This window comes from Stegodyphus dumicola, chromosome 1 (genome assembly GCF_044657685.1).
Source record: "Stegodyphus dumicola isolate Sdum_Otavi_A_Nest chromosome 1, ASM4465768v1".
NCBI classification, from domain to species: domain Eukaryota; kingdom Metazoa; phylum Arthropoda; class Arachnida; order Araneae; family Eresidae; genus Stegodyphus; species Stegodyphus dumicola.
In genome coordinates, this window is record NC_140768.1 from 129,634,440 (window position 1) to 129,652,432 (window position 17,993).

Here is a 17,993-nt window from a genome sequence, read left to right on the forward strand (position 1 = left end):
TTGCTCACAGCATCCTTTCACGACTTTGGAGACAATTTGAAACTACAGGAACAACAAGATGCAACGGCAAATATTTTGCGTCTTCGCAACATTGTAAAGACGTCGTAAAAGTTACCACGACCACTTTGCAACGCCAAGTGCTACTTGGGTATATTGTGTATTAATGAAAAAATAATTAAACAAACCCAGATTTGCAAAATGGAAATCTGTCCGGGAGTTTAGTAGTGGTCGTCCACGAGGAACCACACCCGCAGATGACCGGTATATTGCCTTACAGGCCAGAAGAAACAGGCGGCAGACAGCGGGAGAAATCGCTAGACACACGACACAGGCGACTGGACGACCGATATCGCGTTTTACCGTGGCCAGAAGACTGCACGGTGGTGGTCTGTTTGCACGACGCCCTGTACGGTGTGTACCTCTAACGCCTGCCCATCGGAGAAGGCGTTCTCTGTGGTGCCGGGAACACCGGAATTGGAGAGAGAATGAATGGGGACGAGTACTCTTTACAGATGAGAGCAGATTCAGTCTGAGTAGCGATTCTCATCGCATACTCATCTGGAGAGAGCGGGGAAGCCGCAATCATCCCTCGAACATCATTGAAAGGGACCGGTATGGAGGTGGCGGTGTTCTCGTTTGGGGAGGCATCATGCTTGGTAGTCGTACAGACCTTCACATCTTCGACGCAGGTTCAGTCAACGGGACCCGTTATTGTAACGAGATTCTTCTTCCATGTGTGCGTCTTTTTAGAGGCGCTATGGGTCCGCAGTTCCTTTTCATGGACGACAATGCACCATGTCATCGCACAGTAGCTGCCGAACAGCTCTTAGAGAGTGAGGATATTGAACGTATGGATTGGCCGGCACGATCTCCGGATCTCAATCCCATCGAGCATGTATGGGATTTTCTAGGCAGACACTTGGCAACTCGTACCTTACCACCAGTAACGATTCCGGAGCTTCGATTGGCGCTGCAAGACGAATGGGCAGCACTGCCTCAATCCCTCATTGACACCCTCATTCTCAGCATGGGCAAACGCTGTGAAACCTGCCTAGCAGTCAGGGGACATCATATCCCCTATTAAAGACCGGATGTTTCTTGCTGGACACCCATCACAGAGATGTTTCGGCCTTCAGTCGCATTGCGCTCCATGCTACCTTTTTCAATAAAGCTCCTTTTTATCCCTCTGATTTCTCTTTTAGTAAGTGTTGCTTACATTACTCATGTCCTTACGTATTGGAGATCTTACGGTATTAAATGTGTTGATTTGGAAAGCTTTTGTACAAAGTTATATTGAAAAAAGCATCTCGTCCTTAATTTTTGCACACCAGTGTATGCAACACTTTAATAAGATAAAAGCACCACAGAAAAGACAAACATGACGCAATAAGACTACATCAACATATTGTTGGCACGTCACAGTTCCAGTTGCAAACACATATAGGGGCATGTTGTCATTGATCCTGATGCTGGTATATCATGCTACTGCATCTCAGACATTGGTCTCTTTCCTGAGTATTTTCTGGACAACAAGCAGTACCACTTTCATGCCATATCCACTGGCATCTGCAAGTTGACGACAGACTGAGGCTACTCTCATCTGAAAATAATACACAAGCACTGTTCAGTCTGCATGCAGAGCACCACTACAGATGGGCAGTACAGTGCAGTCTGAACAATGGGACACAACAGATCAATAGGCATATCTATGGGCTCTTTGTCCCAAGCTTCTAGTTATGGTTTTTCAAGAGATCCACAGTCCATCAGCTGATCTGTGATATGCCAGTTTCTTTTTGCCAATAGCTCCATGTATCTGTCTCCAGCAGGTATCCATACACTATATACACCATCAACATCTGGCATTGGGGGGGGGAATAGCCTAACAAAGTATGATTCTCCAGGAAGACTTTCCATCGACATGAGGACACATACATTAGAACTCATTGTGAGAACTAGAAAAAAAGACAGACACTTTGCGACAATGTGTGAGTTCTCTATCAGGAAAATATGCAGTACATGTGTAAATTCTTCAATGTACCCCAGCACACAGTGCTTTGAAAGATATCACACTTTACTAAATCTTTTATTTTTTTATTTTAGAAAAAGTTTTTTTTTTAAACCCTCTAATGGACAATGGTTTTGCCATAAAGTAGAAGTAATTTTGTGCACTAATTGTAAAAATACACTGTATAGTCACCTGCTGTATAGTGCTGTAGTGTCTGCTGTATCCCCCACTGTGCAAAGTTTGGTGAGTAAACACTTGCTTGAGTTAATAATTTTTTCAAAATGCAAAGAAAAAAACAATTTGGTACTTTTCCGTTTCACCGGCGCAAATCTCGGCAAGTAGACTTTGTTGGCAACAGTATACACATAAAAAATGTTAACAAATGTTAGTTCTAAGAACTTTTTATTTTGGAGGCATAAACATTTTAATATGGTTTAAAATTTTGTAAAAAGCCAATAAATTTGTAAAAATACATTAATTTAAGAATTTATTATGCTTTCATGGTTCTACGCCGGTTCGAATCACGTGACCCTAAGTGATCTTATCTCACGTAAACTACGCTACAAAAATCTTATTCTCTCAGTAATTATCTGCATTAATTTCAAGTTAAATCTTAAATTAAATCTTATGGAATACAAGTTTAAATGTAAGAATTATTTCAATTCGTACGAATAGCTTGTTCAGAAATTATGTAAAAAATTATGTAAAACCACAGTGCTTTTACTTTGCTAGTGCATTCTCATTAGATTTGATGAATTTAACCCTTGATTTTGACTTTTCTATATTTTCACCTTCGAGTGAGTGATGTGATTGCATCCTAATTAATTACTGCAAATGGTCTTGGGCTTAAAATTCAACTAGTAAAAATTCTATGAATTTGTATGCCAGTATTGAAAGAAACAATCAATCTAATAGAAAGTGGCTGTGACTTGTTTCGAAAATGAAGGGTAAAAGGTTACCAGCGAAGATATTCCTTTTGGCATCAGTTGTATCATTATTGGCAACTTTATCATTTGTGGCGGCAAAATGGAAAAGTACCAACAATTTATACCCTTTAGAAAAATTAAACTAGCTTATTCAGAATTAATCGGGTTTATTGTAAAACCAAGGTGAAGTTCTTATGAGCATATTGTAACATCATGCTTAACAATCAGTGACGACATTACATCACATTGCTTGGTAACAATGTATGCATGTTAATAGTATAATGAGCTTTATAATGAATGGCATAACGAATCTCTTATTTAATTTTTAGAAGGAAAAAAAAATTTTTTTTCTTTTAAAATTCTAAAATGTTTCGGTTACTTAAACTTTCTACTTAGTTGAATGCTGTATAGTCAGGTTTTACTGTAGTAAAATTTAAAACACTTGTGATTTTTTAAGTGATTACTATGATGTCCCAAATAAAGTTATAAACATACTGTCATAATTCAAAGTATCTCCCATTAATATTTTAGTGTCATATTTCATTTGTACAACAATAAACGTAATGTAAGTATCTAGTAGTTGTTGAAAAGCAACATAAAAAGGATTGTTTTTTGAATCTGGGAAATTTCTACAGAATTACATTTCTCCTAAGAAAAACCACAAGGATGATTGACAACTTCAGTTTAAATGAGTAATTGCAATTGTTTACATGAAGATTGAGGGGAAAAGCCAGTGGTATGCTTGAGACTGGCCAATCTCAATTTAGTTATTAAGTATTTAGGGTACTCTTTTTGTCATCGGAACCAGATTAAAAAATGTAGGTATGTATGCATGTGTGTGTATATGAATAGGCTGATATATACACACACATGCATATATACGTGCACACAACACACGTTTAACACATTCATATAAATATGCATACATAACTACATTTCTGAATTTGGTCCTGATAAGCATACCCTATTTAGTTTCATTTTATAAATATATAAAAAAAAAAAAAAAAAAAAAATTATTTTTGTATTTATTGAAATTTTCTATACTTTGTTGCTTAATTTAGAAAGCATGTTAAAAAATTGTCTAACCTAAAGAAACATACAGTGGTGGCCAAAATTGTGGACACTTTTGGAAATTTTTATGTTTTTGAACTTTGTATGCTTATAGAAAACGTTACGTTTCACAAAATGCAAACTTGTATATATCATTTTAAAGAGAATTTATTACTGAATTCAATACAAAACACCAAATTCAATTATTTGCAATACAAAAAAAGTTAAACGATAATAGTTATCGATATACATTAGATAGTGATGATTGCAGTGATGATTCAGTACAGTGATGATGATTCAGTACTTAGTACGGTACACTTTATTTCTGATTACAGCTTCACATCGACGTTTCATTGAGCTGACAAAAGTTTTAAGCTCTTCTTTCGTTATTGCATGATGACAGGAAACAATTATAGCCTCAATTAGTTCCCTTTTATTTGATGGGCGCCTCATTCGGACAAGAGTTTTCAAACGGTCCCACAATTTTCGATAGGATCGAGGTCAGGACTGTTTCCTGGCCATGACAACAATTTAATGCTCTTTGTACGAAACCACTCTTTCGATATTTTGGACGTGTGGCAAGGAGCAGAATCCTGCTGAAAAATAAACGAAGCATTGTTGGGAAAGAGATCTCTGATGGAAGGCAGAAGTTTTGGTTCTAGAATAGTGTCAAGGTATTTTCTGGCATTCAGTGTCCCATCATGAAGGCAACCAATACCATCTGCTGACATGCATGACCAAATCATAACACTAATTGGGTTCTTCACAGTTGCTTGAATGCAGTCAGAATGTAGCTCTTCTCCTATTCTACGTCTTACATATTTTCACCCATCACTACAGAATAACGATATCGTAGTTTCATCACTCCATATAACTCGTGACCACTGATCATCTGTCCAATTAATGTGTTCCTTTGCCCACTGTAGTCTTTTTTTCATTGCTGAAAATTAAGATAAGGTTTTTTTCGTGGAATTCTACCTCTCAGTCCAACATCTGTTAATCTTCTCCTGATTGTTCTTGAACTGACAGAAACACCAGCATCATTCAGATCACTTCTGATGGCCGCTGATGACATTTTTCTATCTTGGAGACATAGTCTTTTTATTCTTCTGTCATCAATAGATGTGGTGCACCTTTTTCTTCTTTGTTTTTTATTGAATTTTTCTCCTGATATCGTAAACAAAACTTTCAGACTCCAGATGTAGTCACTGAACCACCCGTCTTGCAATTTCAGCATAGGAAAGACCACTTTCTCGTAACACAATAATATTACATCTCTTTCTAGGTGTCCAATCTACTCTTTTATTTGATATCATTGCTTCTTGACTAAATATTAAAAACTTTTACAAAGATTCCTACTTGTAATTGCAGTGTATAAGAAACAGGTCCTCCTTCTACAGAACAAAGCAAAATAATGAATTCTTTCAAGTGTAAACATGATGTCAGCTTCTACTGGCAGTTACTAACATTTGATTGGTTCTCAGAACAAGAACAGTGATTGGCCAGGAAAGCTAGACATTACAAACTACTTCATAACTGTGTTTTTTTATTTATATTAAAGTACATATAACTTTTTTTGTATTAGAAATAATTGAATTTTGTGTTTTGTATTAAATTCAGTAATAAATTCTCTTTAAAATGATATATACAAGTTTGCATTTTGCGAAACGTAACATTTTCTATAAGCATACAAAAGTTCAAAAACATAAAAATTTCCAAAAGTGTCCACAATTTTGGTCACCATTGTATATATGCATTTTTCAAGTTTTGGAAATCGGAAGGGAGGATGATCTAGCAATGGTGAAAGATGTACATGGAGCAAAATCGATTACGAACTGATCTAGAACAACACGATTACTTTGGCATTAAAAAATGAAATAATAATGTATATTTTACTTACATTTTTAACACTAAACTGTGCTAACTATGAATGCTCTCAAAAAAGACACCACTATTAAAAAAAATGCAAGCATAATGGTAGTAATTGTTATCACAATGCCATTACTGAATAAAAGTGGTCAATCAGTTATACTACCAGCACGGACTTCGCAAGTGCAACATAATTATGTATTACATTCATATAAATATAAAGAATGGTAAAAGAGTGAAGCCTACTTTTGCAATACTAGAGACATTTACAACTCTATGAAAATACTTATTTACTAATTTCATAAAAGGAAGGAAAAGAACACCTATACATGTAGAAATTACCATAGCACAGTCAAAAGAAATAAATAGGGGGATAGAGGGGGGAAAAGTGAAGAATCCAGTTTCTCTGAAATGATGCAAGTTATACAAACAAACCATACAGAATTTTTCAAAAATATCATAACTGTTATTAAGACACAATAACACGCCGAATAAGTACTAATTCACAAGTCAAACAACAAAAATCAGCATTAATTTTCAAAATTTTCACAGGACTGGTTTCGATGGTTTTATACGCTTCATTTGCGGTTTTGCAGCTGAGGATGGTGGTTCGGTAAAACCATCGAAACTAGTCCTGTGAAAATTTTGAAAATTAACGCTGATTTTTGTTGTTTGACTTGTGAATTAGTATCATAACTGTTCTTTAGAAGAAATCTTTGTAACACTTCATACTTCTGATTTATCCCCCCCCATTAGCAATAATGTTAACATATAAGAACTTAGACTATACTACACAAAACGGCAAAGACCATACGTAGCTTCGCATTATCAACCAAATATAGAATAATACTGTGCTTGAATTTACATCATCTATCATATTAGGCATTTTTTTCTTCGAAGAACTTCCAACTTCTACTTTGGAATTACCTTGTGCTAAGAAACAACACAAGCATAACAGAGACAAGCCGAGAAACGTTCTGTTATTCAGCGATATAAGCGAGTTATAAATCTAGAGAACAGGGGTCCACACACAGCCTTTATTTTCATAATCCTTGGTCACAGCCATACACTTCCAAACACAAAAATAATATAAATACTGCAAATATTCATGTTTTTGCATACCATATAAATTCATGTCAAAACATGTGAATTTGCATCATTTGAAATAATTTTGTATTTGAAAGTTATGCTGTGACTAAAGGTTCCAGAAATAACAGCAGAGTGTCAAGCTGCTTTTATTTCCAGTTAACACAACTTTTGTAAATCCATTATACATCAATTACCCACAACAAATTGTGTTATTTCTTTTTCTTTATATTGAAGGAGGGAGAAACACAAAAATTCAATCTTACCTGGTTCAATACACCTACGTTTAGCTTTTGGGCGAGCTTTTGGCTTAGCAGCACCAACTCGGATAACAGGAGCAGCTTCATTTCCTTGCACAGCTACTAACTGCTGGAAATGGAAACTTTGATTTTGACATAGAAGTGCAGCTTGAGTGGGATTCTTGACATGATAATAAATTTGTTCAGTTGTTGTTACGTAATTTTTTGTAACTACAAATGGAACAGCAACTTTTTCAGCTCTATCTGTATTTAACTGATATACAGCAGCACCAGTAATTTCATTCTTGCAAGAATCACAGACATTTGGATTGCGTGAACAATGCTTACATGATGGACAAATAACCACTTTCTCTTTCATTGGTGTTGATTCCTTAAAAAAGAAAATACCATTAAATTTTAGATTATCCCTATAAGTAAAATAAGAATAAGCAAAAATATACTGTTTACACATCATAATACTTTCCAAGTTGAGTTTCAAAGTAAGATTACCACATTTTCTGACTAACAAATCAGGCATCTAACTTATTATTGTCAGCAAGTATATTAATGGAAAAAAAAATAAATAAATAAAATTTTAAAAATAAACTTTATCCCAAAGTTGATTTAAAATAAAGCACTTAAGAATTTTATAGTATGATAATCCTATGTTAATACAGGTAACAAAATAATTCTCCTCACTGTAAATTTTCCATTTTTGTCCCACAATGCACAGAATACCTTACGGCAGGGGTCGCCAAAGTGGTCTATTTAACAACAGTAGGGGTCTATCTGACCCAAGGGGTCGAATGGGGGTCTAATGGGACTCGAAGGAAAAACAGTTCTTAATACGCGAATCACACATATCTAACTGCGTACGTAAAAATTTAAAATATTTTTATAATTGACTTAATATTATATTCTTTATAGAAAATAAAATAATAAATCAGAAAACAATCTGCCCCTTTTTTCCTTATGGGTTTTCGTATGTATACCGTGACGTCACAACTTGACCTTGTGACCAGTTTGTAATTTGCACGACTCATAGTATGTAGCCAGAAGAGTGATTGAGGCTTATCCGTGTCTCTTGCTGGCGAACCCATCAACCAATTAGGAGCCTTTGGCACAGACTTGGCGAGCGACGACACTGCCGTTGGCTTTCTATGCATTAAGCGTGAAGGGAATCTTCAGTACTCCGTTTTCTTTCTTCTTATGTGTGTGGTTTTAGTTCTTGTAGTTTTTTTCTTTTTTATACGGCAGTTACGCATCGTGTCGTTGGTTCGCCCTTTGTCTCCATCGCAAACCATACAAGCCTTGCATATGAGTCAGATGCATATGTGCGCTTGTCCAATTCTACACTGGGTGCTACAAACACAAATATCATATGCATTTTCAGCTATCTTTGTGAACTGTGAACAGTATTAAATGCTTGTAGTGTCATTATTACTACTATTATATCTACCATTGGATAATTAGTTATTGTTTCTATAAAACTATTCGTTTAGTTTTGATATCAATTTTAATTATTGTTACTTGTGAAAAGGTAAGCTTTAATAATGTGGATTAGTATAATATACCAACTTAGTTTTAACTTACTTACAGAACACTAATTTAAAATTGACAGCTTCAGTACCTAAAAAGAAATGTCGGTATTATTCATTGGATTACTTAAAATTTGGATTTATTTGTTCACCGACAAATGAAACTATTCCTATGTGTCTTATATGCGAAAAAAATTTTGGAAATGAATACATGAAACCGTCAAAAATGAAAGATCATCTTGAAAGGCTTCATTCAGATTAAAAAAAAAAAAAAAATGAAGAATTAGAATTTTTCAAAAAACTCAAAGAAAAATTCACATGTCGACCAACTCTAAAAAGTTTTATGAAACAGTCTACTGAAACTGAAAATGAAGGAGGATTAATTGCTTCGTACAAGATTTCGCTTAATATAGCAAAGAGGTGAAAACCCCACACAATCGCAGAAGAAATTGTAGTACCTGCAATTAAAGACGTCATTGAGAATGTTATGAAAAAAGACTCTACTAATGTTTTAAAGTCTTTGCCATTAAGTGCAAATTCTGTAAAATGGCGTATTGACGAAATGGCCGAAGAAATAGAAAACACAGAAGTTTCGAAGCTAAACAATTGCAAGTTCTCTATACAACTTGATGAATCTGTTTTTGGCGTTTCTGCTATTCTTATAGCATATGTTAAGATATTTCAGTAAAATTAAAGGAGAAGTCATTGATGAATTTTATTTGCTAAATATCTTGAAACCGATGGGAAGGGAGTGACAATATTTAGATGTTTACAAGAATATTTAAATAAATATGACATTCCGCTTGAAAATATAATAGCAGTAGCCACAGATGGCGCACCTTCTATGGTAGGGCGTTACCGAGGTTTTGCTACATGCCTCAAAAAAAAGTGCCCGGCATTCGTACTATTCATTGTGTGTTGCATAGACACAACTTAGTAGCAAAATATCTGAGTTCAGTTACATGAAGCTTTACAGTTTTGTATTAAATCTATTAATCAAATTAAAGCTCAACCTCTTAAATCAAGATTATTTGCCAAACTTTGTGAGGAAAACAATGAGTTATTTAACCAATTACTTCTGCACAATGAGGTTAGATGGTTGTCTAGAGGTGTATGCTTGCAACGGCTCGTCAATTTATTTGACTCCACGACAGAATTTCTGAACGAAATAAATCCTGTTCTAAGCAATGAACTCCAAAACAATAAGAACCATATTTTTTATTTAGCAGACTTATTTGGAAAATTTAATGATGTTCAAACAAAACTGCAAGGAAAAGATGTAACAATTATCCAAGCTCGGACAATACTGTTAGGCTTCCAAGTAAAATTAAATTTATTTAGATCTTCAATGCTACGTAAGGATTATAAGTATTTTTCAAATCTTCAACAATTAAAAATAAAAGAAGAAGACTTGGAAATATATACAAATCATCTTCAAAAATTAAGCGACGATTTTAAACTGCGCTTTGTTGATTTGGAAAACATCGACATCCCTGATTGGATTATTGCGCCATTTTCGGCGCAAATTGATAACGTCAACGTCAACATACGAGATGAGCTTGCTGAACTATTGTCTGATCTTGAAGCAAAAATGCTTATTAAAAATTTGACAATACATAAATTTTGGACTAATATAAATATAAAGCAAAAATATGTGAAACTTTACGAAATGGCTCAGCCATTTATGCTGGCGTTTCCAAGTTCGTATATGGTTGAAGCCAGTTTCAGTCACGTTAATTCAATTTTAACTAAAAACAGAAATAAATTAAATGTGGAGCTTCGAGGGGATTTACAGTTAAAATTGACTAATTTCGAAACCAATATAGCGAACTTTACCAAGAAACACCAGTCACACTCATCTCATTAAGAAGTAAAAAATCTATAGCTACTTTACTTACTGTTTCTGATTTATTAAATATTTAGACTAATATATAGTTTTATTTTAATTACCTGAAAATTACCTTTGTGGGGGTCTATGGAGATTTCAAAAAATTATATAGGGGGCGATGATCAAAAAAGTTTGGCGACTCCTGCCTTACAGATATCCATTTTCACTCCATTTCTTCCCATAAAATTTCTGGAATATCCAGAAATGATTAGGAACATTTCAGGCATATCCCTGTAGAACATTTTATGATTTTAAAGAAATAGTCCTAGAATGCTTCAAGTGTATTTCAATTGGGAACATTCTCTTCTAGTCTACCAGAAGGAATATGCCTAAAACTTTCCTGGGATATTCATCTATATTGTAAAACAGTATTGGTATAAACTTAAAAAGCTTCTTCTCTTTAAAAACAATGGGTTGCAAATGATTTTTTGGATAAATGTTCAAAGAAAACCTTTAGATAAACAAAGTAATAGATTTGCTTTCTGTTTATATCCTAAATTCTGGAATATCCCTAGAGCATGTTAGGAATATCCCTTGGGTATTTCTGGAAATATTTATTTCATATGAAAATAGGTGGACTTTAAAATAATCCAATAATATTTTAATATATGATCAAAATATCTGGGAATTTTCTTGGAATATTTCAAGTACATTTTTGTGCTGTGTGAAACATTACTATATTCAAACTTTGAAGGGCACACTTGAAATTAGTGCACAATAAGCAATAATTTCCTCTAATATGATATTTGATTCACAAATATACTTCAAGAAAACAAGACAATTCAACCAAATTCTTGTATAAGTTGAATGATTGAGAAAATGGTCAAACAGCCTGAAACAAAATTATCATAAAATTGTAATTAGATTAATGTCTTGAAAGTACCACACAAAGCCAAACCACCAACTGTGACAAAAAAGGACCACACTGTTGAAGAAAAAAGAAAAATTTCCAGATAATGCCACAGCTCCTGAGTATGGTTGCCACTTTTTTTGACTGACAAACAACGACATGAACTAAGTTGTTCCCCAAAATTGCAAAATTTGGAAAGAAAACAATTTTTTATACTAAAAATCTTTCAGAAAAGAAAACCTAGACCAATTAACACCCAGTAAATATTGCTTTAGGACAGTGAACGCTTTCATCAAACACTAGGACATCTGGCAACCTTATACCTAAACAAAATGATGCTAGAAAAATTATATTATACAGAACAAAATATATATATATACAAAGCATTAAATTCAAAGAATAAACAAAAAATACCATTTTTGTTTTTATAAGCATTACAAATGCATTTAAAAAAATATCAATAACTCATGAAATTTATTATATATAAATCATGCTTCCTGTTTGCTTCTTCACACTTTTTTACATTTCTAAACATAAATTTGGTTTGGTTTGGTAGATTATGACAAGGGAGACTATGGCTATCTGCCTAAAGGGAGGGTTGCCTCTGTAGTGAACTTTCTAAGGAAAACTATCTCGTATACACATTACACATCGGAAAACCACTAAAACAGCCATGCAGTTAGCCTGTAAGGATGCTAAGTTTTACTAATGTTTATTTTATTTTAGCACTGTACTATCACTTCTCATTTTCTACTTCCGGCCAGAATTAAACGCTTTAACTTGTTTATGCAAATTGTCTTGCTAATGCCAAGTACTTAAGTTGTGGCTTTTTGCCAAGAGAGAGAGGAAGAAATTATAGGAAGCAAGCCGCTTGCCACTGTACTTTTACGAGTTTTCACTCTATTGCTGGTTGCCTTTAAGGCCAGAGGTTTAGCCCTCTTGTTATTTGAGAATGTGTAGTTTAAGCAGCTCGGCATACTACATACGTACCTTTCATTAAATAAAGGCCAATCTTAGTGCTAGGCATTTGCATACTAATTCAAAGTTAGATTGTAGTTAGAGTTTTAGTTAGTAGTTTTATATTCTTACGTTCAAACCACGAGTGGTTGGTCTCTGTATTCCGAAGTTTCGGAAATACCTGTAAAAGATAGAAAATAAAGGGTTTCATATACCCTTCCTGCTTGTGTTGTCTATTTCACACCTTCCTGAACATAGCTTGAGTAAGCTCCCTGTTCCTATTCAGAACCATTCATGTTTCCAACGCAAATCAAGAGAAATACAAATCCTGATAGTGGCGCCCTAAGCAGAAGAATAACCATGGCTGAGTTTCAAGAAGAACCTGAGGTGTCTGCAGCAGTGGCTCAGAATCCAGAAATGCTAGCTGCCGCCCTAGAAAGATTTGGTTACATCGTCCAGACTATGCGCCCATCGATGAAACCAGCAGCAACCTTTGATGGAAACTCACAGGTGACCAGTTTTTTGGAAAAATTGGATGACCACTTCATGCTATATCCAGTCCATGAGTTCCAGAAAGTCACCTTAGCTACCAGCACTTTGAGGGGCCAAGCGCTTAATTGGTTCAAATGTATAGGAAGAAACCTCTTAAGTCAAGCGGGAACTCTCACCTATACTTACGAAAATTTCAAGACTGCCTTAGTAAAAGCCTTCCCTGTCGTAAGAAATCGTGCAAAATTGGAAGCGGAACTCTTCAGCATATACCAGCAACAAATTGAAAATCTTTCAAACTTTATTTTAAGAAAAATTCACGTCTTTAAACTCTTGTATGGAAGCAGGCCGGATCCTGAAATAATCCAAGTAATTTTGCCTAGGTTACTTCCCCAAGTATAAGACTTTATTGAATTAAGGAACCCGACTACACTGGAAAAGTTATTTGAGCTCGCAATCCAGTTTGAAAGTAGACGAACGGCGGACATTGAAAGAAGACGCCAGTATGAGCAACGAAGTCAATTTGGTGCGCCAAGACCACAGCAAAGGCAAGAACACGGCTACGGAAGCAAGTCGAATCAGTGGGCAAGGAAACCTGAGTATCCAAAAACAACCGGCGAACGTCGACAGTTCAATAGTAAGCGAGAAAAAAAGTCTGAAGGCCAGCGGAAAAAGAAGGAAGGCATAACTATAACGGATTTCTGCTGACAGGAGGGTGCGGAAATCCGAAGGCCAAGAAAATCCCTTTTCCTTCAAGCTAAATACAGTTATTGTGAAAATTTTGATTCTTCCAGAGATTGAATTTTTGGTAAACAATATTCCAGCCACTGCACTCCTGGATACAGGCACGCAGTGTTCCTGTGTGGCAGAAGTTTTTTTAGGAAATACTTCCGTATATATATAGAATATATAATTCAGATAATAAGACAGTGTTCGCTGCGCAGGGATAACGATACAAATGCATAGGTAAAATACCACTTTATATACGTATTAAGGACGAGCAAGTAAAAATCATGTATTTTATCATAAAAAATCTACAAGCACATGTAGTTTTAGGGATAGATTTTCTTTCAGAGGCAGAAGCAACACTGGATCTTAACCAAGCGTCCCTTAGGCTGACCATGAAACCAGTGCTTGAAGAAAAAAAAAGAACCACCCACGTTAAATCCCAACCACCTGCCTACGGGAAAGCAACAAAAAATTTGCCCAAGTGAATTTGCTTCCTTATTTAGTGATATTCCCGGATTTACTCAAGTGACGAAACATGAAATTGAGACACGAGATTAACTGCCAGTTCGCCACAAGCCATATCGGTACAATAAAACTAAAGAAAAAATTATAGAGTGGCACATTTAAGATATGTTTCGTAAAAAGATCATAACGCCCATCTCAAGTAGTTATGCCAGCCCGGTTGTGTTATGTAAGAAAAATAACGATTATCCAGTAATACATCCGAAAAGGTGGCGTTTTGCAATTGACTATCGTAAATTAAACTCGATTACTAAATATCTGGTATATCCATTACCTATTATTGAAGAAATTTTAAGGAACGAACTTCTACGAAATACATGACTACGTTAGACCTAACGACTGGTTATTTTCAAATAGGTGTAAAAACAGAATATGTGCCTAAGACTGCTTTTATAACCAAGTCTGGCACTTATGCATTCTTGCGTATGCCGTTTGGCCTTTCAGGGGCAGCGGCGACATTTCAGCGTCATATGGACGCTGTGCTGAGGCCTGTTCCAGGAAAGACCACATTTATATATTTAGTCGATATTATTATTACTAGTGACAATTTGGATCAACATATAAAAGATTTGAGAGAGGTATTTTCATTATTAAATGAGGCCGGTCTAAAAGTTAATGTTGAAAAGTGCAAATTTGCAGCCCCTGAATTAAAATACTTAGGATACAAAATATCTCAGAAAGGAATCAAGACGGAAGAATCAAACATAATCGCTATTCAAAAGTGTACGCTGCCAAATACGGCGAAGAAGCTGTCTTCTTTTCTAGGACTTTGTTCATATTATAGGTCCTTTATTAAGGACTTTGCAGGTATTGCTGAACCATTGTTAAAATTAAAAAGGAAAAAGGCAAGATTCACGGACGGCCGAAGCCAATAGTGCATTTGAAAAATTAAAACAAGCGTTAACGCAAGCCCCTGTTTTGAAATTTCCTGAGAACGATGAGAATTTAGAAATTTCAGCGGATGCTTCAGATTATGCAGTAGGAGCAGTACTTTCGCAAAATCAGCAGCCCGTGGCATTTTTTAGTAGAACTTTAAATGAAACTCAAAAAGAAATTTTAAATAAATTATTCCGCTACTGAGAGAGAGGCACTTGTAGTTCTGTTAGCAGTGCAAAAGTTCTGAGTCTATTTTGGAAGTGCGCCAGTAAGAGTGTATTCTGATCATGCGGCAGTAACTAGAAGTATCATCAATGCATATACTCAGGAAAAAATTTATCTCCAAGGTTAATAAGATGGGCACTCAAGTTACAGGGGTATAATTTCGTAATCAAACACAATCCCGGAAAGGAAAATATCGTAGCGGATGCCCGATCCAGAATAAAAATAGATGAAGAAGGTAATACTGTAAAGGTGGCAATGCTCACAGCATATACGATACATTCCCGAGAAACTGTAATAACCGAACTGGGTAAGGATCCGGAATTTAAAAATATTTATGATTATTTAAAAGATCCTGAAAATTTTAACCACCAAGATATTGTGGCGATAAGAAATAGGGCGGCCCATTACGAACTAATAGATGGTCTATTATTTTATACAAAAACTAAAAACTACGAATTCCAACAACGAATTTCGACCTGTTATCCCAGCTAGTCTTAGATTAAATATACTGCAGGAGTTGCACGACTCGACTTTGGCCTCTGATGGTGGTATTCGGGAAACCATCCAACGCGTACGCGAAGCAGTTTATTTTCCTGAGCTGCAAAAGTTAACTAGGGTGTATGTCCAGTCCTGCCCAACATGTCAAGCAGTTAACTACGTTAATTTCCGCCCGGCCGGGTTTCTAAATAGCATTAAATCAGAATTTCCAAATGAAATAATTGGCATCGATTTATTGGGCCATTTCCCGAAAAGTCGGTTAAATAAAAGTCGGTATCTCCTTGTTATGGTTGATTATTTTAGTAAGTGGACCGAAATTGTTCCCTTAAAATGGTATTAGCCTCTGCGAAATTAGTTACTGATTCTATTTTAAATAAATATATTTTAAAATACGGGGCACCCCTAAAAGTTATATCGGATAATGGTCCTCAATTTGTAATATATTTGAAGACGTGCCAAAAACTGGGCATATGTCATTTAAAAATGGTCCCGTATCGGCCGCAATCAAATATAGCGGAGCGGGTCAATAGATATATAGTGAAAATTATTCGTAGTTATGTTAAATTTTTCATAAAAGCTGGGATAACTATGTCAATGAATTAGCTTTCGCCCTTAGGACCGCCAAACATGACACGACAGGCAAAACTCCTCCTGAGTTATTTTTAGGCAGAAAGATTATAACGCTGATAGATAGATTAGTTTATGCTCAACAAAGAGCCCTGGAATTTCAAATGGGCGATATAGAAAAATTAATTAAAGAAGCAAAGAAGAACACTGAAGTAGCCCAAAGAAAACAGAAGCTGTATTATGATATGAAACGATGGGGAGTAACTTATAAAGTAGGGGATGAAGTGTTAAAAATTAAGCATTCACTTTCTTCAGCACCAGAAGATAAAATTGCAAAGTTCTATCCACGATTTGAAGGACCATATGTCATAGAGAAAGTAACTCAGGCTGTAGTGGTGTTAAAAGCCAAGAATGGTGAAACCTGCACCGCAAACCTTGACCAGATAAAAGCATTCTATAATCGTAATAAAATGCAAATAAAATCAAAAGATCTTTTGCAGGATCCCGCACGGCAGGTACAATCTCCAGACAGGGTTCATACACATTTCTGGGCACGGAAATTAAGTACTTTTAAGGACTTCTAAGGACCATTAATGAAAAAAATTAAGGGCCTATGAGCGAATGGGAACTGAATAAATTCAATTCAAAATATTATCTATGCCTGAACTTCCCTTTTGTAATACCATCCTAAAAATAAAATAGATCCGTAATTAGGATGCATTATTATTAAACATGACTTAATTAACATAATTATTATTATGCCTGAGAATAAAATATATGAAATTTATCAAAGAGCATTATATATTTTACACTTATAAGAACTGAACATATTTGAAAGGAGATAAGTGACATTTTATTTACGTTTTACTAACAGTTAGTTTTATGTTGATTTTATTTTATACCTTATTTTGTCACATACTTGCTCAGTCTAAAGCTTTAGAAAATAGTAAGCAGATTTTATGTCAAGCGGCATAGGTTAAAATGAGAGGTAAAATCATAATCAGCATGATGAACAACAAAAGACTGGCTGTTGTCACTGCTACTGCTTACCTGCAGGGGTTGTGACTCAGTTAATATACTTTAAGATTCTAATAAGCCACTAAAGCACCAGAGGTGATAAGTTGTTTTACATTATTTTAAGTCTCACTAGATGCAAAGAATAAGTTTTACATTTTTGTGTTTTATCTTGTGACTACGGTAAGGGTTAATGAAAGGCAATAACTCGCTTTAATATGCAGAGATAAATTTTAAGGGCAAGCAGTAAGCAGTTATAAGTAATTAAATTAGGTACAAGATAAGCCATTATGGATTTGCATGGTCACTATTAAATTTTATTTTTTTAGCTCTATTAAAATCCCAATCTAATAAAATTTTACAATTTAAAATACATGTAATTTATGACAGTGATTCTTAAACAATATTCGGATTTCACGTAAAACATTTATGTTTTGTAGTAGCAATACTCAACAAAATAGTTATGCATCTTTTTAATCTGAAGCCTTCCCAGACATTTTGCTTAATTTATATCGATTTCCTTCTCTTTAAGCACGTTTTTTAACAATTAGGAATTTGTCTCAATACACAAAAGAATGCTCTCACTAATTTCTGCATGTTTTATCTCCTAACCTGTCATCCTGTCCACAATGTACCTATGAAGGTTTATTTGAAAAGTTAAATAG

The 17,993-nt window shown here is 35.0% G+C and overlaps 1 protein-coding gene across 3 annotated transcripts in view; it reads right to left on the reverse strand.

Moving 5' to 3' along the window:
- The window catches only part of LOC118197251 (uncharacterized), a 205,292-nt gene that overhangs the window by 108,574 nt on the left and 78,725 nt on the right, over window positions 1-17,993 (reverse strand). For all 3 annotated transcript variants that reach the window (XM_085820489.1, XM_085820500.1, XM_085820494.1), the window contains exon 8: window positions 7,203-7,566. In XM_085820489.1, the coding sequence (XP_085676615.1) occupies window positions 7,203-7,566 (364 nt within the window). The remainder of the gene's footprint in view (window positions 1-7,202; window positions 7,567-17,993) is intronic.